Source organism: Dunckerocampus dactyliophorus, chromosome 8 (assembly GCF_027744805.1).
Source record: "Dunckerocampus dactyliophorus isolate RoL2022-P2 chromosome 8, RoL_Ddac_1.1, whole genome shotgun sequence".
NCBI classification, from domain to species: domain Eukaryota; kingdom Metazoa; phylum Chordata; class Actinopteri; order Syngnathiformes; family Syngnathidae; genus Dunckerocampus; species Dunckerocampus dactyliophorus.
In genome coordinates, this window is record NC_072826.1 from 11842233 (window position 1) to 11867724 (window position 25492).

Below are 25492 nucleotides of genomic sequence, written 5' to 3' on the forward strand. Positions count from 1 at the left end.
CAGTGTTTTTAATTTCAACTCCTCAGTTTTAAAGTGTTAGATTTTGTTTGTTTCACACTTTCTTTCATACTTCTGCAAAGCCTTTTATGTCACTGTACTGTCCGACGCTCATCGTCACTCTACAAATTTTCGTGTTCATAATGCAATGAAGACGTGTTGTTGGAAGATTGTGCTTATTGAAAAGCGAACGAGGAAATAGAGGCATAGTTTTTCTAGGTGAGGGCTCGTTTCCTTGCTCCTCATCGTCGTCCTGAGTGCGACCAAAGCATGCTTTCTCCATCAGGTCGTGTATTTACTGGCTGTATACTGGTACTGCATTGGAAATAAGGAACTAAATAAATAGAATACAGTACATTCTTGTATTTTGGTACATGCAGTATACTTGTACTGCATTGGAAATAAGGAACTAAATAAATAGAATATAGTACATTCTTGTATTTGGGTACTTGCAATATACTTGTACTGCATTGGAAATAAGGAACTAAATAAATAGAATATAGTACATTCTTGTATTTGGGTACTTGGAGAGGATTGTAATGATCCACAGTTGATAAGTCATGGGGGTGATAAGACAGTTGTCCCAAGGTTTCCTGTTTTTTACAGCTTCTTGACTCTGTGGTATATCACCTTTATTTGCTTTCATGTATAAAGTCTGTTTTAACGCCAAGGGGTCAAGCTGATAGCTGTGATTTTTCAACAGTAATTGTATCAGCTGGTTGGGGGGAGTGGTCTAGATGCAGGAGGGAGTGGCCAAGATGTGTCATTTGTTCGTTGCTCTTGAAGAAACAAGGCTGGTGGATGGACGGCTGACAGGTAATCATGATATTTTTTAAGAAAATATAATTTTTAACAAAATAGCTGTAGTAGAAAGACTGGTAGCTGTTCTAGACTTTTTATTTTTATTAAAAGAGACCAAATAGTTGCAAGTTGTAAGTCTACTTTCCTTTAGTCATTCATAACACTAGAGTGCTGATTAAAAGATAAGACACTACAGGGATAGCATGGCTATGCTAGGAAAGCTCTAGGAGTGCAATACATCATGCTCAGAGGATGACGCCACGATGCTAAACATTTTAACATAAGAAAGCAGACCAAATGCAAGTATAAAGTCTGTTTTAACGCCAAGGGGTCAAGCTGATAGCTTTCAACAGTAATTGTATCGGCCGGTTGGGGGGAGTGGTCTAGATGCAGGAGGGAGTGGCCTAGATGTATCATTTGTACGTTGCTATTGAAGAAACAAGGCTGGTGGATGGACGGCTGACAGGTAATCATGACATTTAAGAAAATATAATTTAAAAAAAAAATAGCTGTAGTAGAAAGACTGGTATCTAAGGTTGTAATGTTTTGAATGTTTTAGTAGTATTATTTCTATTGTTTCAATGGGACTATGGTAAAAACGAGTTTTCAGTGTTTTGAGTGTTTCAGTGTTCTTTGCAATTGGCTGATTTAAATGGTTTGAATGGGGACGTGTGAGCTAAGGATGCAATGTGTTGACTGTTTTAGCAGTATTACTTGTATTGTTTCAATGGGAAAACTCCATGTTTGAGACACACAGACAGGCCGGAGGGGGCGGTATTGGGGGCCCCAGTCACACATGCTGAGACACACCCAGATAAGGCCGGAGGATGTCTTGGGGGTGGTGGGGGTGGAGGGGGGTCGTTAGGAAAAGAGGGGTATGGGAATGGGGGCTTCCCCCACACGCAGCCGGAAGAAAACACAGTCACGTGGGAATGATTTTATGATTGTTTGTTTGTTTTATGACTTCCGCATGTCCGCTTCCTGATGCTTTGATCCCTGACACATAGGTGTGAAAACGCATTGATGTTTTATTATTTTATTGCTTTATTGGTATGCCATAAACTTTTATTGCTTCCTGATGCTTTGATCCCTGACACATAGGTGTGAAACGCTTTGATGTTTTATTGTTTCATTGGCCCGTCATAAACTTTTATTGTTTTATTGCCATGTCATAAACATGTCACGTAGGTGTGAAAACGCTTTGATCTTCGTCACATAGGTGTGAAAACGCTTTGATGTTGTGGGGGTGGGGGTGGGGGGAGGGGCATGTCATAAACTTTTATGATAGGGGGTCATAAATCAATCAAGACATGTCATAAATACCTTTTTGACACAAAGTGGATTCTATACCTCTGTAGTGTCACTGGAAAATGTGCAAGTACGGTCAAAAAGGGGGCTCTTTATATATCTCAGCTGCCCGCTGTCGTAATACGTCTCCATTGGCTAAGATTGCAACAAAAGGCTTTTAGGTCTGTCACCAAGTCAAGAGGGACAGAGCGAAGAGAGGGTGCAAGGTCTCTTATGAGCGAATATCCGTCCGTTTTTTACAGTGCACAACTAATGTCTCACTCTAACAAAACAATGAAAACTATATGACTGTTTGAGCTTGCTTAATGTAACACAGTAGTGTAAATCAAGGGTGTCCAAACTTTTTCCACCAAGCGCCACATGATGAAAAATCAGAGGATGGATTTGATATTTATTATATATTGTTTAATTATATAATTTTTAAAAGTTGTGTGTTATTAGTTATTACTATCAACATATCAGCTTTTTCTCTTTACATTGTGTCTTTTTGCTGTATTTTATTTTATTTGTTTATTATTTATTAAACTAGCCGTGGGCCGCACTTTGGACACCCCTGTTCTAAATAAAAATATGATGCACTGCTTTTCAGTACAAATGTTACTATATATAGTTCTTAAGTTTGACCTAAGCTGTACAAGCTTTTATAATTAGGTGAAAATGTGTCCACCTTTGTTAAATTGTATACAACTCCAATAAGACACAGTTTGCCATACCATAAACTGTTGGCATTTACATTAAAAGAGGGATGGTTTACTTTAGTCATGTAGCAGCAGATGTGCTTCTGTCTTTTATAGTCTTACTAAAGGTTTTAACTATCATCTCAAAAGTCACTGTTTCTCCATTCAGTTTACATATTTGATGAAAATGTTAGGACTACTTCAAACGGAGAAAGCACATGCTATGCTTGAACTTAATAAACAAAAAAGTTGCTTAATTAAAAAAAAAAGTGGACGCGTACTTGTCAATGTTGCATCAATGACCCACTAGTGACATCTGCTGGACAAAAAAGATGGATAGTTATGAACGTGCACTGCATCTTTTGCTCCTCATACAATATACAGTAATGTACTTTGACACAGTGTTGTATTGCATTAATGCACTTATGTTAAAATAATTGTAGAATAATACTCAGCATTTATATAAGATAGCCATTTTTTTACTTTGCATATTTTTCCTGGAATCCAAGCTCACATCATTTACATTTATTTGAATATGACTAATTAATTATGACTAATTGTATTGTATTGTATGTACTTTATTGATCCCACAGCAGATGAATGTGCTGCAAAGTCAGTGTGCGTAGGCGTGTACTTACTGTATACATCAGCCAGAGCAACATACTTCCAACAAACATGCAAACACAATAAGCTGGTTTCTGGAAAACAATAACTTTGAAGAGGTCCTGGGGACATTTCGTGACATTCAGGGTTTTTTTTTAATTATTTTCAAGACATTTCGGTGCTCTGGAAGTCCAGGGGTTCATGGCATGCAACTACATACCATTCGGTCCTTGTACAACCGGAGCAGGATGCCTGGTTCGCATTGCCAGCAGTGAGCCAAGCCCGTCCTTGCGAACATTGACCTCCGCCAAGGCTGCCCTTTGTCACCAATTCTGTTAAGGACAACATTTCCAGATGCAGCCAAGGAGTTGAGGATGTCCCGTTTGGAGGCCTCAGGAGCTCATCTCTCCTATTTGTGGATGATGTGGCCTGGCCTCATCAGGCTGTGACCTTCAGCGTTTACTGGGGCAGTTCACAACTGAGTGTGAAGCTTCTGGTATGAGACTCAGCACCTGCAAATCTGAAGCCATGGTTCTTAGTCAGAAAAGCGTTGATTGCACTTTGGGTTGGGAGTGACGCCTGGCCACAGGTGGATGAGTTCAAGTTCAATCTCTGGATCTCATTCACGAGTGAGGGAAGGCTGGAGCATGAGCTGGACAGGCAAATTGTCAGAGAGTCTGCAGTAATGCGGTCGCTGTCCCGGACGATCGTGGTGAAGAGAGCTGATCCAGAAGGCAAGGCAAGGAAAATTCCTGCACTCACCTATGAGTCATGAGCTTTGGGTCGCGACTGAAAGAGCAAGATCAGCCAAAATGAGTTTCCTCAAAAGGGTGGCTGGACTCACCCTAAGAGATAGGGTGAGGAGCTCAGTCAGGGTAGAGCCGCTGCTCTTGTGCATGGAGAGGAACCTGTTGAGATGGCTCGGGCATCTAGGCTGGATGCATGCCTCATGGAAGCCTCCTTGGTGAGGTGTTCTGGTCATGAAAAGTCTGGACCTTGGGCACGCAGGAAGGATCACTTGTCGCAGTTGGCCTGGGAGCACCACGGTGTCCCCTCCATGGAACTGGAAGAAGTGGCCAGAGAACGGGATGTCTGGCTTCCCTACTGAGACTGCACCCCTCAACCTGGACCCGGATAAGTGGATGTATAACAGTATATGTTGTTCAAACAATTTGCTCTAAACCTGTGAGTGTGCATGGTGTGTTGTATAAAGACATGAAATAGTTGAAAACAAAGCGATCAAAGTGCAGTGAACGCTTATCTCCTGTGTCAGACATAATAAATGTAGCAGATGAAAATAGCACTTCTAACATCTATCCGCATTCTTACACAAAGCCTGCATGGATACATATTTGTATGTGTCTTTCATCGTTTTGCTGCACTGTTATTCCATGGGAAATTTGTTAATATACTGTATTTACGGTATGTGCAGTTCATACTTTCCACCAAAAGATGACACTGTTGACACACTGATGTTACAGTCTCCCTGTGTGGGATCAATAAAGAAGTAAAGCAACCTAAATGGCATCCCATGTCATTGTCATTGTTGCCAACTTGGCAATTATGTCCGTAAATGTGGCAACATTCCAAACCCTCTTGGCAACATATTTTCTCAAAAGCGACTAGCAACAAATCTAGCGACTTTTTCTGGTGTGGTTGGAGAGTTTTCTGGTATTTGGGGACTTAAAAAGTGTAAGCACATATTGTTCTGCAGTTTTGGTTCTTACTGAGCAGCAGTGGGTGCTGCTGAGAGGTCCACCCCACCCCAAAGCGCTCACAAGCTGTCAGTGCACAGTCAGCTTCAGAGCATAGTGTTGCTCTACGCGTCCATGAATCACGCATGCATGAGGTGCGATGCCGCTGAGGTGGATCTCGCCCTGTTTTACAGAGTGGGCTCTAAAAAGTAAATGTTTCTTAATCTTCATTAAATTACTACTCATTACAATCAAGCCTCATTCGGGCTCGCTCACTTACCTGTCAGTGTGTCAGAATGTGTGATGGGAGAACGTTGTGTGATAAATGAAACAAGTAGCTGTAACTGCAAGATAAGGGTGGAGGCTGGAGGTGAGTCCGGATGTAATTATTACGTTGTCTAGACTTTGAGAGGCGCTGGCCGAGATAAAATCTTCAAAATATTTTATTTTGATGAAGTGAAGGCCAATTTCAAATTAACTAACCAATTTGCAATTTTTTTTGCAGTTCTAAACGCAATTACGTTTCTTTTACTAACTTTTTGTCGCCTATGACGTTCTACTTTTTTCCTACTGCATCTGCTGCAAATAATATGCAAACTATTTGATGACGTCATCTAGTGACTTCTAGGACTGCCAATAGCTACTTTTCTTACTGAGGAGTTGGCAATAGTGATTTGGGTCGATCCGTCCATCCAACGTTTTATTGTGTTCTGCAAGGGTGTCTTGTTATTGAATTGATACAGAATGTCACTGTATCGAGTTAGTAGACTTTATCTGACAAGGTGGCATGTAGACATAAGCCAATGGGAGTAGAGGTAGTTTTGTTGGCCTGCGTTAGGTGGGTTTGACCCTCATGGCTCTCCGTACTTGCCTGGGCGTCGTCATTGTTACAGTACACGGTTCCTGTTTCTGTTCCTGCTGCTTTTGCGTAGGAGACACACACTCACACATAAATCATCTAGTCTTGGAGCTTACATAAACCACTTGTTTAAAAGGTTGAAAATGCTGTCGGTCACTGTAGACAACAGTGGATCTCCAAAGAAGCGGGCGTTCTCGCGTGGAATCAGCGAGGATGAATCACTTCGTAGCTTCATAAAGGAGGTGAGAATTTTTGGTTTTGGTTAAGAATGTAAGCGACTGATATTCTTAAACGATTTAAATTCACACTTCGGACGTTGTTTTTACTACCAACAGCGTCTTATTGGGTTGTTTTTAAAGGTGTTAACCTACTTCCTCCTACTAGCTAGCTAGCTAGCGTGCTGTTTGTTGACAGAGATGCTAAGTGCGATACTAACTGTGCTCACTAGGCTGAGAGCTCGTCCAGGCGTCTACCACGAAGTGACAGCCGAGCAGGAACCTTGAAGAGGAGGCCTGACAGCCAGGTAAGAGTCGCAGGAATAACTCAAAGGAGTTTATTAATAAGTATCAAGTTTTACTGATTGGGTTATGTAATGTCCACAGTAATTACTTGTAGGTACACCTGCTCAGTCGCATGAGATCGGTACAAAAGAATTGTGCTTGTCCTTGATACTGTTAGATATGTATTAAGTTTACATGTTTATTACTATTTTTGGTGTTTGCTGTGGTTCTATAGTTGTATATTTACTTCTGACTTAATAGACCACTTTTATTGGATCTCATTAGTTACTTGCCTGTCTTGTTCTTTGTTTTGCATAGGCAAATATCACTTTAGCTGTTCAATGTTATGATTTGCATTTACAGTGTTCCCTCGCTCTATCGCGGTTCACCTTTCTCGTATTTGATGTTTTGCTTAATTTTTTTAGTGCTTTTTTTATTACAGCATATTAACGCTGTCACAGCCTGAGCCTGGCCGTTTAAGAATTGCATTGTGGGAAGTTTAGTGTCTCTCTCTTTCCTCTGTCTGCACCGCCCAATGTTTCCTGTGTCCTCATTGGCTGTAGATTATTGTCAATCAATCTCCTTCGTGCTGTCCTGCCGTGTCTCCTGTGTCATCGCTAGCTTGCTTGCTAGCTTGTAAATGAATCTACGGTTCGAAGGAGGAGGACTGCAACAGGTCGCTTACTGCAGCAATATTTTTTAAAAAGGATACAAAAACGCTAAAGTACACAGGAACGGCGCCAGGATGAAAAGGCATGGTCACAAGAGTGAAATATGTGTGAGTGACTTAATAATTTTATGTGTCGATGATTAAGGTTGATCATTAACATTCAAACAAAGGTATGAACTTTTTTGAGAGTGTTTAAACAAGAAAGAAATGTGAGAAACTGTCTATAAAGTGTATGGTGAGGGGTTTTACAGCCTTAAAACATATCCTGTATAATAATTGTAAAAAAATGAAGTTGGCTGCTTTGCGGATTTCACTTATTGCGGGCTATTTTGGGAGCCTAACCCCCGCGATAAACGAGGGAACACTGTACTTCAAATAATAACATAAACAAACTCGTTCCAGTTAATGCCACTGTTCATTTAACCACATCTTTATGTTTCTTAATAAATGTGATCAAAGAGCTGTTTTCCGTTCCACTTTCTTATGCTCTCCAATTAACACCTCAGTTCAATTAACTGCTGAGTTGGAAATTCAGTGTGCGCGGTTAACAAAAGCACTCCTGCGTGTTACACTTGCTTACAATGAACACAACAGTGGTATTAATGCAGGATGAGCTCCTTACTGTTTTTAGTTAGTTCCTGTCTTGAGCAAAACATTAAGCTCATCAGCTTTAATTTGCTGTAATAGAGTTCTACGATGTATGACCGGTCAGGTTATGCGCATAAAGTCAGAGATTTTTAAGAGGCGAACACAGACCAACTTCTTGCTGTTTCAGATAACCTTGAATGTACTGTAATTGTTGGAATCCTTGTTGTCTTTGTAAATTTATGATTTACAGTTGGAGATTAATCATGAGTTTATCCAAACTAATGTTAAAGGTAAATAAGCAACATTATTTAAAGATATAGGTATTATACTGTAATGTTTGTATTGTTAATGTCACTTAATTTAACGTTTGAATTCATTTTTATAATGTATTTTTGTCCTTTCAGCAGTCTGAGAAGGACCTCTTCATGGGACTTCCTGAAATGCTACTGCTACATACCAAGTTCAACAATGGTAACCTGCATATAATCACATTGGGTATGACGATGGGGCAAAGGGGCAGCGAAAACATCAAAATAAATACCATGCATGACCATGCTTGTGTTGTACTGGCTAAAAGCATAAACCTCACATACAGGTTCATTTCATGAGTTTCTGACTGCAGGATGACATAACAGAAGATGGCTACTCTTTGATGGAGTCTCTGGTGAGGAAAACTCTCCACATGCTTCTCATAGCACAGAAAATTACAGAATCTTAGTTCTAAAATGCAGTGTATCTCTTCTAAAAGCACTTCTTAATGCAGTCTATATTGTCACAATTAGGAATCAGAACCCATTTCTATCTCTCAGGGCACTGATGTACCGCACGGGGCTAAGGTCTAGACCAGGGGTCACCAACGTGGTGCCCGCGGGCACCAGGTAGCCCCCCACAACCACATGCCTGCTTTTCATTCAGGTTTTCAGTTAATAATGAAAGAACAGTAGAAAGAAATGCATTCTGAAATACAAAATGTGAGTTGTGGACACCAGCATTTTGTTAATGTTCTGGTAAAACAAGCATATTCGCTTTGTTTGGCTTTAAAATAAGCTCTGAAAATAAATGTTACAAAAATGCGTAGCTCTTGGCCATTTTCATTTTGTAAAAGTAGCTCTCACAAGGAAAAACGTTGGTGACCCCTGGTCTAGACCCTATATATTAGAGGTACCAAAAAGGTACAGGCCGTTTGTCAACATGTACTGTAAGTCAAGGGTAAAAAAGTAATACAATTGAAGGTGCCACTCAGTGCAAGTGTATATCAGATGACAGAGGCCTAAAGGTTATAACAGATGGGCTCAAAAGCCCTCTCCCCTTGAAGCAAAACCCCCTTGGTGTCAGCATACACATTAAACTACACAATCAACCTCAAAATCAACAAGATATTATCAACGCTGATAAACAATCATTGGATTGACATGAGATACGAACGAGCGTCACCTCCAGAACATACTGTACGGAGGTGGATGCTTCAGTACATTAAGTGCCGCGCCATGATATAAATAGATGTACTTTTCCATGCAATTTCATAGTAATTAGCAACTCTGAAGCATGGACTCTGTCAACCCCCACTGCGGCACCCACATGTACCTTGTGTGAATACTAAGAAGCAACACTGTACAGTACAGTATGTACTGTATGAACCCACCCGACCATCAAAGGCAGTGTGCATGACTGTGAATATGGTGATTGGGTTTGAGGTGCGTGCGGAACACAGCATAGTGTTTGAAGCCCTCCTTCTTTCATGGAAAGACAGAAAAGAAGGCACTTGTAATCCTGTGGGATCCCCCGCTAAGGCGCCACAGGCAAAAAAAAAAAAAAAAAGGTGGTGGTGGTAGTGGTGGTGGGGGTGAGGGAGAAAAATAGCATATGATGAAAACTGCAGCTGGCGTGAAGAGGACGTGCTGAAACATGACAGATAAAGAAGATACATAACAGTAACACACACATGCACAAGCTCCTATTGATGACATGAGGCCCTGCCAAATTATACACTTGCACAGATACATACTGTAGACACAGATAGCTTGATTGCAGGTACTATTGCCACATAGTTTTTAATCCTCAGGAAACTGCACAATATACTTTCTATTATACTATTTATTAGAACTTTTCCATTTAGCTTGGTAGAAGGTTATGGGGGTGGGGGGGGGGGGGGGGGGGGATAGGGGGGAATAGGGGGGAACGTGCTTTTGCTGCATTTGCCCCCACACTTTGTAACTCCCTTCCACCTGCGCTACGATCGACTACAGAGTTGTCAGTTTTTAAATCTCTTTTAAAAACTCATTTATTCAGACTGGCTTATGACACATGATGATAATATGTACTTTAGTTGTGATTCTGTGCCTGTATTTTTATTTTATTGTTTTAGTTGTTTTTATTCTATCTTATTCGATCTTACCCTGTTCTCATTTGCTATTGCGTGTTTTTATTCTTGTGAAGCACCTTGGGCACCATTGGGATGTTGTAAGGTGCTATGCAAATAAACTTTGATTTGATTTGATTTGATTTGATTTGATTTGATTTGAAGCTTCTTCCACCGAGGGCCACATACATAAAAACTAAAGGATGCAGAGTCCACTGTGACACATTTTGCACATTAAAGATGCTAAAGCATACCAGTGTAGGTCAGTATATGCTGAGCTAACGGAACAAAACATTGACATCTTAGCTTTATGTTATAGATAGCAAAGAAAATTAGTGTAAATTTCATGACATTTCTCATGAATAAAAAAAAAAACACATTTTTTTATTTTTTACAATGTGTCACGGGCAAGTAATGAAAATGTGCTGAGTGCCAAAAAATTGTCTCAGGGACGCACTTTGGAAACCCCTATGGGTTACTTTATACGGTTACATGTTACAATTCAACATGTCCGAAAAGGAGTATGAAGAAGCAGAGCGTATTTAATCCTATCGCTTCTCTCTGTCACAGCGATTACTAATAATTTGTTCACCTCCAGTGAGCAATATGTACCAGTTTAATCTAGTTTTTAGATCGATTTTACAGCAATATAAATAAAGGAGTAAGAGTTGACAGAAACATTGTTTGTGTCAGGAATGGAATATTTTCCACTCTGTTTTGGATAAGTATTGCAACATATTTGTCCTTGTTCACAACAAAAAGCAAACACACACTCATAAGGCCTTTCACTTGGACTTCACTTGGCAGTTAAAAACGAGTATCCCTTATGGATAATGCATTTTTGTCGAATACGAGCATGAAACGAGTACATCTCGTCATTATCCGTAATCGAGATGAAAGAAAATCCTCATTATGTATTCACTCTTCACGCGCTGTGATTGGCCAGTCAAACACAGCGACCGCCCCTCCCGAGACAGACTGTGCAGGCTGGAGCCACAGAGGAGTTGATTGGTGCCTCCTTCACGAACACGGTGCAATTGGCAAGTTGAAGACGGCTCATGTGGCGTTGCCCACTGCCTCCACTTTATTAGGTTTTCCTCAGCTCGCCTTTATTTCGGTTTGTATCTAAAGTTACTTGGTAAACTTGTTTGGTAAAGTACGCGGTGCCTTTGACAAGACAGCGCTGTGCAGGCTTGTGTTGCGTCAGTCACTTATGCAACTCAATTGGGGAAGCATGACCGCTTTTTTCCTTGAAAAATATTTTTGTCTCATTCCATGAAGTCATCATAAAACAGGCGTGCTCCCTACAGTATAAGAGGTTTGTTAATTTTCAGTTGGTAGTACACAGATAGTGGTAACGTTAGCCTGCATTGACTGGCCACAACATTAGGTACACCTGCACAACAGTTGCATCAAACATTCTGCCTGTATGGCTATCATACTACATTATATACATAAGCGTGGTAAAATACAGTATTACACCCCTCTCAATACGTTGCAGTATGCACGTTGCAATCTTAAAATTGTTTCGTAGCTCACGCGGTGCATTTCACAAGACAGATATATACGGCTTGCGCGTCAGTCACTGCCGGGGTTTTTTTTTCATCTGCTTGCTTATAATTTGGCTGTTGATATAAAGTCAGTTGGAAAACTGCTTGTAGTACTGAACGCGGTGCTTTTGAGAAAAATACAGTGAACAAGGCTGACAAGATTATTTCCCTCTTTGCCATCAGTGGATGTTTGCATGAATCACCAACTTCACAAATACCATTAAAAAAAATTAAATAATAAAGTCTTACCAATCACTTACACACATACACAGTACACATATTGCTGAATAATAAACAATAAATACAGCAACTTCTGATCAATTCATGTCAATTTCAGACTTAAAATAATGTACCGATTTAAGCCCCGCCCATCCCCACTAAACCACGCCCATTTTGTTGTCTCTGTCCCGCCCACTCCGAGCACAGATAGATACAGACAATTTAGAGGGGTGAACAGATGTAGATACAGATACAGATAGTGGTGTACTCGCTGATCTCTACTAAAAGGATAATAAAAAAGTAATGCATATTTAGACCACACGAGGCTCCGCACTACACACACTCCACACTCTGCACACTCACACACACAGGTGCATCTTTGTTCACTGGTGGTGTACGAGCTCATTATATGGGGCGTGTTTTATCCGCCTTGTGCAGAATATATTACGTGTGTAAATGTTGTTGAACCCCGCGATCTTGCAGCAAAAGGTCACACACTCCCCTCGACCCCAAGTGCGTCTCTGTCTTTGTGCACCCGTGGTGGAAAAAAACGAGCTGTGCCTATAAACTTCGCATTTAAAAAGGCAAGTGCGGCCGAAGGGGGGGCACTGCATGAGGGGAACAATAGCAGCTTTTTGGACACACTTTTTCTCACTGCGATGAACAGCAGGGAAACCGGTAGAGGCTCCTATAAAAGAACGATAGAGCACAGCTGCCAGCGTTCAACAGTCATTTTATAAAATTTCTCCAAGGGGGCTGCCTGTGGTTTATCAGCGAATTATGGCAAACTGTGCAGCAAATATTTAATGTTGTCGTTATAACTCCCAGAATTTAGGGCTTTCGTGCAAAAGGAGACGGCGTTATCATGGATAATGTACTTGACATTCAGCCTGCTTTGTCATGCGTTCACACACATGTGCAATAAGAGGTGTCAGCATGGAGATAGACTCTTGAGAGCAGCTGCCATGGTCCAAAACATACAGCAGTCACCAGGTGGACCATCATCATCATTAGAGGGATTGAAGACAAAAAGTCCATCAGGCAATATTGGAGATGTCTGCTTGAGGTTGAGCTCCTCGGGCTGCTTGATTATTGATTTATCAGGCTTAATCCCTTTTTGACAGCTGCCACCAACAGCTGATTGAGCCAATTAGTCAAGCCAAAGCTAAGTCAATTCAAAGAATTTCAATGAGGCACAGAAACTCCAATGAGAGAACTGTTTGCTTGCGTAATTACGCACAGTGCCCTTGGATACGAAGTTGTAAACTATTACTCACGCTCAGAAGCCATGGTGATGACGGACTCTGTGGTGGCGTGGTACTCATCCTCCTCCATAAACTCATCCTGGGAGGACGCGTCTCCTTGGAAGTCGTGATGGTCCAACAGCTGCTGGAGCGGAGGCGCCTTGGGCAGCAGCTGGTTGACCACTTCCCGGCTGATGTTAGGCGCCTGCTTCAGACGCAGCTTGCTCAAGATCTGCGACTTGATGGTCTCCAGCCTCAGCACTTTGCTTTGTTCCCTCCAAACGCAGGCGGAGCACTCGTGGGAACCGGCGTCCTCATCCAGGAGCGATAGGCCGGCATCCGTGGGCGTCTCGCTGGCGGGAGGCAGCAGCAGATTGGGCTCATCGCTCCCCGACTGTCCCAAGGAGATGAGCACCATCAAGCACAGTAAGAAGTTATACCTCGACATGACGATGAGTGGACACCAGGCAATGCAACTTTTTTGTTGTTTCTCTCTTTTTGAAACTCACTTTACCCGGTTAAATTTCCTCTCTTGGTTGTGCGTCGCTCCTTATCGTAACAAAGTGACATCTAATCCAACACCACGAAGTTGAGCTTTTTGCAAAGGAAAATAAAAAAGTGCGTTCCAGTGTGTCTTGCGTCTTTATTGAAAGTTGATCAAATCTGATGAATGCATAGCCCGATCACATGTAGTATGGATTGTTGTTTTTGGTGTCCTCTGTACAAGTTTCAGTCCATGGAGGTGTGTGTGTAGGTGCGTGTGTGTGTGTGTGTGTGTGAGTGTGCAGAAGTGTCACTGGAAAATGTGCAAGTACGGTCAAAAAGGGGGCTCTTTATATATCTCAGCTGCCCGCTGTCGTAATCCGTCTCCATTGGCTAAGATTGCAACAAAAGGCTTTTAGGTCTGTCACCAAGTCAAGAGGGACAGAGCGAAGGGAGGGTGCAAGGTCTCTTATGAGCGAATATCTGTCCGTTTTTTTCAGTGCACAACTAATGTCTCACTCTAACAAAACAATGAAAACTATATGACTGTTTGAGCTTGCTTAATGTAACACAGTAGTGTAAATCAGGGGTGTCCAAACTTTTTCCACCAAGCGCCACATGATGAAAAATCAGAGGATGGATTTGATATTTATTATATATTGTTTAATTATATAATTTTAAAAAGTTGTGTGTTATTAGTTATTACTATCAACATATCAGCTTTTTCTCTTTACATTGTGTCTTTTTGCTGTATTTTATTTTATTTGTATTATTTATTAAACTAGCCGTGGGCCGCACTTTGGACACCCCTGTTCTAAATAAAAATATGATGCACTGCTTTTCAGTACAAATGTTACTATATATAGTCATTAGGTTTGACCTAAGCTGTACAAGCTTTTATAATTAGGTGAAAATGTGTCCACCTTTGTTAAATTGTATACAACTCCAATAAGACACAGTTTGCCATACCATAAACTGTTGGCATTTACATTAAAAGAGGGATGGTTTACTTTAGTCATGTAGCAGCAGATGTGCTTCTGTCTTTTATAGTCTTACTAAAGGTTTTAACTATCATCTCAAAAGTCACTGTTTCTCCATTCAGTTTACATATTTGATGAAAATGTTAGGACTACTTCAAACGGAGAAAGCACATGCTATGCTTGAACTTAATAAACAAAAAAGTTGCTTAATTTAAAAAAAAAAGTGGACGCTTACTTGTCAATGTGGCATCAATGACCCACTAGTGACATCTGCTGGACAAAAAAGATGGATAGTTATGAACGTGCACTGCATCTTTTGCTCCTCATACAATATACAGTAATGTACTTTGACACAGTGTTGTATTGCATTAATGCACTTATGTTAAAATAATTGTAGAATAATACTCAGCATTTATATAAGATAGCCATTTTTTTACTTTGCATATTTCTCCTGGAATCCAAGCTCACATCATTTACATTTATTTGAATATGACTAATTACGATGAATGTGCTGCAAAGTCAGTGTGCGTAGGCGTGTACTTACTGTATACATCAGCCAGAGCAACATACTTCCAACAAACATGCAAACACAATAAGCTGGTTTCTGGAAAACAATAACTTTGAAGAGGTCCTGGGGACATTTCGTGACATTCAGGGTTTTTTTAAAATTATTTTCAAGACATTTCGGTGCTCTGTAAGTCCAGGTGTTCATGGCATGCAACTACATACCATTCGGTCCTTGTACAACCGGAGCAGGATGCCTGGTTCGCATTGCCAGCAGTGAGCCAAGCCTGTCCTTGCGAACATTGACCTCCGCCAAGGCTGCCCTTTGTCACCAATTCTGTTAAGGACAACATTTCCAGATGCAGCCAAGGAGTTGAGGATGTCCCGTTTGGAGGCCTTAGGAGCTCATCTCTCCTATTTGTGGATGATGTGGCCTGGCCTCATCAGGCTGTGACCTTCAGCGTTTACTTGGGCGGTTCACAACTGAGTGTGAAGCTTCTGGTATGAGACTCAGCACCTGCAAATCTGAAGCCATGGTTCTGAGTCAGAAAAGCGTGGATTGCACTTTGGGTTGGGAGTGACGCCTGGCCACAGGTGGATGAGTTCAAGTTCAATCTCTGGATCTCATTCACGAGTGAGGGAAGGCTGGGCAATGAGCTGGACAGGCAAATTGTCAGAGCATCTGCAGTAATGCGGTCGCTGTCCCGGACGATCGTGGTGAAGAGAGCTGATCCAGAAGGCAAGGCAAGGAAAATTCCTGCCCTCACCTATGAGTCATGAGCTTTGGGTCGTGACTGAAAGAGCAAGATCAGCCGAAATGAGTTTCCTCAAAAGGGTGGCTGGACTCACCCTAAGAGATAGGGTGAGGAGCTCAGTCATCCAGGAAGAGCCCAGGGTAGAGCCGCTGCTCTTGTGCATGGAGAGGAACCTGTTGAGATGGCTCAGGCATCTAGGCTGGATGCATGCCTCATGGAAGCCTCCTTGGTGAGGTGTTCTGGTCATGACAAGTCGGGACCTAGGGCACGCAGGAAGGATCACTTGTCGCAGTTGGCCTGGGAGCACCACGGTGTCCCCTCCATAGAACTGGAAGAAGTGGCCAGAGAACGGGATGTCTGGCTTCCCTACTGAGACTGCACCCCTCAACCTGGACCCGGATAAGTGGATGTATAACAGTATATGTTGTTCAAACAATTTGCTCTAAACCTGTGAGTGTGCATGGTGTGTTGAATAAAGACATGAAATAGTTGAAAACAAAGCGATCAAAGTGCAGCGAACGATTATCTCCTGTGTCAGACATAATAAATGTAGCAGATGAAAATAGCACTTCTAACATCTATCCGCATTCTTACACAAAGCCTGCATGGATACATATTTGTATGTGTCTTTCATCGTTTTGCTGCACTGTTATTCCATGGGAAATTTGTTAGTATACTGTATTTACGGTATGTGCAGTTCATAATTTCCACCAAAAGATGACACTGTTGACACACTGATATTACAGTCTCCCTGTGTGGGATCAATAAAGAAGTAAAGCAACCTAAATGGCATCCCATGTCATTGTCATTGTTGCCAACTTGGCAATTATGTCCGTAAATGTGGCAACATTCCAAACCCTCTTGGCAACATATTTTCTCAAAAGCAACTAGCAACAAATCTAGCGACTTTTTCTGGTGTGGTTGGAGAGTTTTCTGGTATTTGGGGACTTAAAAAGTGTAAGCACATATTGTTCTGCAGTTTTGGTTCGTACTGAGCAGCAGCGGGTGCTGCTGAGAGGTCCACCCCACCCCAAAGCGCTCACAAGCTGTCAGTGCACAGTCAGCTTCAGAGCATAGTGGTGCTCTACGCGTCCATGAATCACGCATGCATGAGGTGCGATGCCGCTGAGGTGGATCTCGCCCTGTTTTACAGAGTGGGCTCTAAAAAGTAAATGTTTCTTAATCTTCATTAAATTACTACTCATTACAATCAAGCCTCATTCGGGCTCGCTCACTTACCTGTCAGTGTGTCAGAATGTGTGATGGGAGAACGTTGTGTGATAAATGAAACAAGTAGCTGTAACTGCAAGATAAGGGTGGAGGCTGGAGGTGAGTCCGGATGTAATTATTATGTTGTCTAGACTTTGAGAGACGCTGGCCGAGATAAAATCTTCAAAATATTCTATTTTGATGAAGTGAAGGCCAATTTAAAATTAACTAACCAATTTGTATTTTATTTGCAGTTCTAAACGTTATTAAGTTTCTTTTACTAACTTTTTGTCGCCTATGACGTTCTACTTTTTTCCTACTGCATCTGCTGCAAATAATATGCAAACTATTTGATGACGTCACATAGTGACTTCTAGGACAGCCAATAGCTACTTTTCTTACTGAGGAGTTGGCAATAGTGATTTGGGTCGATCCGTCCACCCAACGTTTTATTGTGTTCTGCAAGGGTGTCTTGTTACTGAATTGATACGAGAATGTCACTGTATCGAGGTTAGTAGACTTTATCTGACAAGGTGGCATGTAGACATAAGCCAATGGGAGTAGAGGTGGTTTTGTTGGCTTGCGTTAGGTGGGTTTGATCCTCATGGCTCTCCGTACTTGCCTGGGCGTCGTCATTGTTACAGTACACGGTTCCTGTTTCTGTTCCTGCTGCTTTTGCGTAGGAGACACACACTCACACATACATCATCTAGTCTTGGAGCTTACATAAACCACTTGTTTAAAAGGTTGAAAATGCTGTCGGTCACTGTGGACAACAGTGGATCTCCAAAGAAGCGGGCGTTCTCGCGTGGAATCAGCGAGGATGAATCACTTCGTAGCTTCATAAAGGAGGTGAGATCACAGAATTTTTGGTTTTGGTTAAGAATGTAAGCGACTGATATTCTTAAACGATTTAAATTCACACTTCGGACGTTGTTTTTACTACCAACAGCGTCTTATTGGGTTGTTTTTAAAGGTGTTAACCTACTTCCTCCTACTAGCTAGCTAGCGTGCTGTTTGTTGACAGAGATGCTAAGTGCGATACTAACTGTGCTCACTAGGCTGAGAGCTCGTCCAGGCGTCTACCACGAAGTGACAGCCGAGCAGGAACCTTGAAGAGGAGGCCTGACAGCCAGGTAAGAGTCGCAGGAATAACTCAAAGGAGTTTATTAATAAGTATCAGTTTTACTGATTGGGTTATGTAATGTCCACAGTAATTACTTGTAGGTACACCTGCTCAGTCGCATAAGATCGGTACAAAAGAATTGTGCTTGTCCTTGATACTGTTAGATATGTATTAAGTTTACATGTTTATTACTATTTTTGGTGTTTGCTGTGGTTCTATAGTTGTATATTTACTTCTGACTCAAAGACAAATTTTAATAGACCACTTTTATTGGATCTCATTAGTTACTTGCCTGTCTTGTTCTTTGTTTTGCATAGGCAAATATTACTTTAGCTGTTCAATGTTATGATTTGCATTAACAGTGTTCCCTCGCTCTATCGCGGTTCACCTTTCCCGTATTTGATGTTTTGCTGAATTTTTTTAGTGCTTTTTTTATTACAGCATATTAACGCTGTCACAGCCTGAGCCTGGCCGTTTAAGAATTGCATTGTGGGAAGTTTAGTGTCTCTCTCTTTCCTCTGTCTGCACCGCCCAATGTTTCCTGTGTCCTCATTGGCTGTAGATTATTGTCAATCAATCTCCTTCATGCTGTCTTGCCATGTCTTCTGTGTCATCGCTAGCTTGCTAGCTAGCTTGTAAATGAATCTTCGGTTCGAAGGAGGAGGACTGCAACAGGTCGCTTACTGCAGCAATATTTTTTAAAAAGGATACAAAAACGCTAAAGTACATAGGAACGGCGCCAGGATGAAAAGGCATGGTCACATGAGTGAAATATGTGTGAGTGACTTAATAATTTTATGTGTGGATGATTAAGGTTGATCATTAACATTCAAACAAAGGTATGAACTTTTTTGAGAGTGTTTAAACAAGAAAGAAATGTGAGAAACTGTCTATAAAGTGTATGGTGAGGGGTTTTACAGCCTTAAAACATATACTGTATAATAATTGTAAAAAAATGAAGTTGGCTGCTTTGCGGATTTCACTTATTGCGGGCTATTTTGGGAGCCTAACCCCCGCGATAAACGAGGGAACACTGTACTTCAAATAATAACATAAACTAACTCGTTCCAGTTAATGCCACTGTTCATTTAACCACATCTTTATGTTTCTTAATAAATGTGATCAAAGAGCTGTTTCCCGTTCCACTTTCTTATGCTCTCCAATTAACACCTCAGTTCAATTAACTGCTGAGTTGGAAATTCAGTGTGCGCGGTTAACAAAAGCACTCCTGCGTGTTACACTTGCTTACAATGAACACATCAGTGGTATTAATGCAGGCTGAGCTCCTTACTGTTTTTAGTTGTGTTTATTTTCCTTCCTGTCTTGAACAAAACATTAAGCTCATCAGCTTTAATTTGCTGTAATAGAGTTCTACGATGTATGACCGGTCAGGTTATGTGCATAAAGTCAGAGATTTTTAAGAGGCGAATGACGCACACAGACCAACTTCTTGCTGTTTCAGATAACCTTGAATGTACTGTAATTGTTGGAATCCTTGTTGTCTTTGTAAATTTATGATTTACAGTTGGAGATTAATCTTGAGTTTATCACAGACATTTGTGCATCATTAACACATGGCAAACTAATGTTAAAGGTAAATAAGCAACATTATTTAAAGATATAGGTATTATACTGTAATGTTTGTATTGTTAATGTCACTTAATTTAACGTTTGAATTCATTTTTATAATGTATTTTTGTCCTTTCAGCAGTCTGAGAAGGACCTCCTCATGGGACTTCCTGAAATGGTGACACTTTCTTCATGTACAAATATGTCTAATTGCATACAGTACATATGCTGTAATGATTTATAACTGTTATAGTAATTTCAACAGAGGAATTGTCATGTCTCCCACTAATGGATTCTACTAAGCCTTTCTCAGCCTACACACAGTCACAGGACACATACTGATTTGGTTACCTTGTTTGCGGTGTAGCTGGAGCTGCAGGCCAGCTATGACGAGGCGCTGCACGAGCTGCGTGGGCTGGAGGTGGAGCGTGAGGCTCTGTTGTTCCAGGTGGACGTCCTGCAGGACACGCTGGAGGGTGTAGAGGAGCTGCTGGCAGAGGCTCAAAGGGAGGCTAGAGATGCTCATTTGGTGCGTCGGTGGCCTCTGTGGTGCTGTGACTCCAACATACACAACATTTAGCAGTTTGGTGAAGATGTTGTATTGTGACAAAAGCTGATAATGCCACTTGTCTCTCTGTCTGCTCTGCAGGAGTTGGAGCGTGAGCGGGATGCCAAGAGAAAACTGGAGAGTGTAGTCCGCTCTCTGATGCAGAAAGTGGAAACATTAAAAGAGGTCATGTGATATTTTATAGAAACCCTGTCTGCATTATTAGATTTCACAGCGGGTTGTTGACTTTAAAACAACTATCCAGTTAATTTTTTAATGATAGAGAGCATAAGAAAGCTGAGCTCAGTGATCCTTTTCACCAATGTAGCAGGCTTGCAGCCACAAAATATGACCTAACTTTCAGGGGTTATGTTATGACAGACAGAACACTATTCATTTTGTAGGATGACAGACAAATGAAAGATGAAGTAATTAGTAGGGCTGTCTTCGACTAAGGATTTTCATAGTTGAATCTGATTTGTTAGTGTTTGTCCATACTCAACTGTTGTATTTTTTTAAGAGCAGAGTTAATGACAGTCCCTTGTATTTTTTTAAGAGCAGAGTTAATGACAGTCCCGACTAATAAACAGATATCATTTGCGACTTTCCACCTCAAGAAACAGCCTAAAACGCTCAGATAAAAAAATAAGCATGGTAAGTGTGCAGTACAACAACAGCAGTACCTTAATATATTGGTAACACAGAAAGCAAGACAAAACACAGTCGCACACATCAGAAAAGTGCACATCGAATAGGAACGACATGGCTTGAAAAACAACTTGGCAAAACGTTTGAGTTTGCAGCCTTATTTCTTGCATGAAAATTCACTGTCAGACTATAAAATGAAGCTAGCATAACAGCCTTACCTGCTTTAAATGATACGTTGTTGGTTGTTGTTGTTGTCATACTTTATGTAAGTAGCTGCTGACACAATTTGCATTTCACTTTCTGGAGTCATCGTTAACCTTTTCAAAATACTTCCACACTTTGGATGATTTTTTTTGAGTAGCCATTATGAGCAAATACCTCAGGTACGTCGATGTTGACATTCTTCCTGGCATTTAAAGCTAGCGTTCACCTCAGCTCCTCTTGATATTGCCACTGAAGCAGGTGATTTTTATTAATGCGTGGTAAATAGATGTCTTTTGTTAAACACACACGTCATCTTTAATTCTTTTTTTTTTTTAAACACAAATTAGGCTGTTTTGGAATCAAAATAGGCTATTCATAACAAAAACAAAGACATTTGTAAAACTGTGTGCTCAGGAGCCGTGAGCACCCCTCACGTAGTCAGAATGGTACAATCTTAATCACATGACATTTTTATATGATTGATAGTTGAATCAAGACTCCATCGAATCGTTGACTATTCTAAGACACCCCTAGTATTTACCAAAGAACCCTATTACAATAAAGCTGGGTGTAAAGTTCACATTTGTACATATTCACATTTCTAGCAACCACATTTCTGGTGCCTGGTCTTTTTGTAACATTCAGGGATTTTTGTTTTGATATGATAAAGCAAGAACCCTCTATTGATTTTGAGCGATGACCAGACGCTCAAAATCAAACAAAATAAAAGTCCATATTTGCACGTTTCTATTCACCACTCTCCCTTTAGCTGATTTTTGCTGATCTTCAAACTGCCAGCCATGATTGTGCTATGTTAAAGCAAGAACCCGATTTATTTTTATGCCATAGCCAGCCCTATAAAGCTGAGATCAAAGTTAAAATTGGCGCAAACCCTTTCACCACTCCATTAGCAGATTTCTGGTGATCTTCAAACTTTCAGGGGTTGTTGTACGAGAACACAGTTGATTTTGAATGATAGCCAGTGAAAGAAAGCCGAGGTGAAATACCGGGTTAGTGCATGGTCCTCTCCAATAGTGTGAAAACAGGTGATTAAAAGTCACACATAATGGTGTTACATTGAAGCAGGAACCCTACTAATTTTTAACTAGCAATTTACTTTATCGCTGCTGAAAAGGATGCAGTTTAACTGATTTCTCTCTCTGTCTACAAAATGTTTTCTGCTTTCCAAGTGATATGAATGGATGGTATAGGAAAACTGCAAACTGTGTACTGTACATTTTAATTAACATAATTCCAGTACAATGCATGTTGTTGGCTTTACTTTGCTGTTACTGTTTTTCCACACAGGAAAGAAACACCAAAGAGCCGATGTGTGACCACACAGGGGAAAGTGAGGTGGATGCAAAGAGATCAGGACACCAAATGAATGGTAATGCCGACGAAGACACCTCCCTGTGTGAAGCTGCGCCAGCGTCCAAGGCGGACGAGGGAAGCGTGATGACAAAGATGAGGTGGGTGGCTAATAGCACCCCCTCCCTTGCACTGGACAGCCCGGCCTGTGGGGACGGGGTGCATAGGAGGCCTTACGAAAGCTGCACCGAAGGCGGACGAGATCCTTCTCCAGATAAGAGCGACTCTGACACAGCAAGCACGTATGAGGACGCCTCTGCGGAGACTCCGGAGCAGCAGCACGTCTTTCCAGGTGACACTCAGGAGCTGCCTCATGACTCCACAACTCACCAGGTGACCAACGAATGCAACACTGATAGCACCGACTCCCATGAGGCTCAAAGTAGTGACAACTGCGTTGTGTCTTAATTTATCTGTTAGGGGATTTAGTTAGAAACCACACACCTTTTTTAGAATAGCCTCACAGCAGCAGAGCTCAGGTGGTTCACTAGCTCAGTGTTTTCCAACCTTTAATGAGGTACATATTTTACATTAGAAAAATCTCTTGGCAACGAATATGTTTTATGATTAACAACAGGTGGATAGACAGGTTCATTATGTACCAGCATTTCGTTGTTCTGCCTCGCTGTGTGTCGCTGGCATAGATGAACAAGGATCCTTTGTGATCGCTCACGACATCCTAATGTGCAGCGGCACCGTAGTTGGGAATCACTGCACTAGCTAACATAGATGACTACTTTTCTCAATCATATCTTCACTTTGTGTCTTAAGACTACTAATATTTTATACTTTTTGGAATTCTGAACAATTGTTCTTTCTAAGCTGCCTGCACAAGAAAGTTTATTGGTTTGAGTATAAAGATATGTTGCCATCAGTCTGTCTGCAAAGTGGCTTTAAGTTGTTTTTGGGAGGCTCATTCTCGATGCTTTAGTTTGTAAGGTCATTATGTTTCTAAAGTGTGAGGGTACCACTATTTATTCACTGCCTGACTGTTTTATACTGTAAGGGAGCTGTACTTTTGTATGTCTTTTGTACTGTTTCTTTTGAGAATTTAGGGAAATTGGCTGCATTTGCACTTTTCACCAGTTGGCATAAATGTGCTTTCAAAACAACATTCCCTTTAGAACCAAACAAATCAGAGACCAACTCAGCTGCTGCAGGCTGCGTCCTCCTGTAGCTGCATGGAAATACTGCATGTTTGCACACTTGCAGTAGAGCTCAGTGACATTTTTCATGTCTCATTGCTGTAAACCTGCAGTTTTGGGTTTTTTTTACGTTTAAGGCCAGAATCGCCACCTCTGTTGGGAGCTGTAGTTTGCATGAACACGCATGTCATGTATTTATTTCTGCACGGCACATACAGTACATTCATCTTTATACCATTTTTATACAGCCTTTCGCAAATATATTCCAAAATGCTTCGTCACGGACATGCATTTTACTTACATGTATTTAATAAAAATAAAAAAAAATCCACAATGTGATTTGCCAACATTCTCTTCTTGACTTATTAAGTGTCTTAACTATCATGAGCTCACTCATCTGTTGAATAATTAATAATAGAGTGCAATGGGCTTCTGTCATCTTGTGGACAGTTTTAATGAATATACCTGTATATTTGCAGCGTAATATCATGACTGCATTTTTTTTCCTCATACTTGATTAGCTGCAGTGCTTTCACACACAGATCTGATGACTATTTGATGCCGTCTGTCACCACCTACAGTACAACAACTTCATCTGTCATTGCACAATCATTGTAATTGAGAACGCTCTTACACTGAGGATGCTGACATGTTTTATGGCGCATTCTGTGATTAGAGCCTTTCGAAAGGGACTTCATTACAGCCTGCAGTTAAGATGGCGGTTTTTAGTTTCTTGACCGTTCAAGTAATCAAATGTTCTGTGCTTTATTTCCACACAATGTTTTGCAGTAAAAATATGTGACAGACCTGATAACTGAATACATATTTCATAATAAAAGGTCTGAAATCAAACTGATGTTTGTGCTTGTTTCATATCTTTTTTTAAAGAAGTATATTTTCTCCTCTAACTATGAGTTAAGTTGGATACTTCCATTGTATAGAAATTAACAGAATATAGTCGTCCCTCGCCACATCATGGTGCGGCTTCACTGTCACTGTTTTTCAAGATATGCTGTTTCATGGTTAATATGGCTTAATAGGAAAAAAAGGCGGATTTAAGCAAATTCTACATATTTGTTTTTACACATAGAAGCCAAGAAGATGCATTTTGTGATTATGTAGTATTCTAAACTGGTCACTAGGTGTCAGTGATGTTAATGTTCGGTGAAACATAGAACCACCAGATTTGATCAACACGCTTTTATTGCAGGTTTGACTGATCTCAAAACAGCAGTGATTTGCAGTGAGGTTCATGGCTGGTGAGGCACTGACACCCTTGGAGCTTTTTTTTTGTTAAGAGGTTGCTCATTAAGTCGTCCCTTGCCCCATCGTGGCTCGAACATCACTCGCTCTGTCGTGGTTTTTCAAAAATAAATTATGGTTGTTTGGTGGTTGGCTACGACCTATTATTAGTCCAAAAATGCATATTTAAGCAAATGTTATGTATTTTTAGCCCGAGTAAAGCATTTTCAAGCATAGAACAGTTCAAAATGAACTATAATAACGATAGTTTGAGGCAATACAAGACGTGGTCTATACTAGCCACTAGGTATCACTAGTAACACGCACCAGATTTGATAGTAAACGACAGGCACTATACTATAGTTTTCTCCGGGTACTACGGTTTCCTCCCACATTCCAAAAACATGCATGTTAAGTTAACTGGAGACTAAATTGTCCAAAGGTATGAATGTGAGTGTGAAGGTTTGTTGAATATGTGTAACCCGCCCTGTTTCGCACCGCCCGCACCGGGGCTCGAATACAGGACCTTCGCGAGAGCGCTGTCAAAATCCCGGGCTGTCGACCGTGTCTTCAGCGCAGCTCTCAAGGCAGAGGGAGTGAGGTTTACACTGGCTGGCATCTGTTACACTCACGCCCTCAA

The 25492-nt window shown here is 41.1% G+C and overlaps 2 protein-coding genes across 7 annotated transcripts in view; one reads left to right on the top strand and one right to left on the bottom strand.

Annotated features, from left to right (window-relative positions):
• The window catches only part of LOC129186293 (growth/differentiation factor 11-like), a 65004-nt gene extending 51197 nt beyond the window's left edge, over window positions 1–13807 (bottom strand). Inside the window, exons 1-2 of one of the 4 annotated variants that reach the window (XM_054784398.1) lie at window positions 13584–13807; window positions 13103–13463 (exon numbers count right to left, since the gene is read on the bottom strand). The gene's annotated coding sequence lies outside the window, so the exon portion shown is untranslated. Of the gene's footprint in view, window positions 1–13102 lie in introns of all 4 variants that reach the window. The other 3 variants (XM_054784397.1, XM_054784395.1, XM_054784402.1) reach the window with 3 other exon arrangements.
• Window positions 13808–17464: 3657 nt separating this feature from the next.
• On the top strand, window positions 17465–24447 carry LOC129187003 (leucine-rich repeat flightless-interacting protein 2-like). Of its 3 annotated transcripts, none has more exons than XM_054785839.1 (7): window positions 17465–17510; window positions 17747–17852; window positions 18062–18136; window positions 19835–19873; window positions 20063–20224; window positions 20345–20428; window positions 22403–24447. In XM_054785839.1, the coding sequence occupies exons 2-7, from the start codon at window positions 17754–17756 to the stop codon at window positions 22871–22873; spliced, it is 930 nt and encodes a 309-aa protein (XP_054641814.1). In that variant the 5' UTR covers window positions 17465–17510; window positions 17747–17753; the 3' UTR covers window positions 22874–24447. The 3 variants fall into 3 exon arrangements, with proteins under 3 accessions (XP_054641814.1, XP_054641813.1, XP_054641815.1); XM_054785838.1 differs by lacking the exon at window positions 17465–17510 and adding an exon at window positions 17540–17679; XM_054785840.1 differs by lacking the exon at window positions 17465–17510 and having other exon boundaries at window positions 17560–17852; window positions 19838–19873.
• Window positions 24448–25492: the final 1045 nt, after the last annotated feature.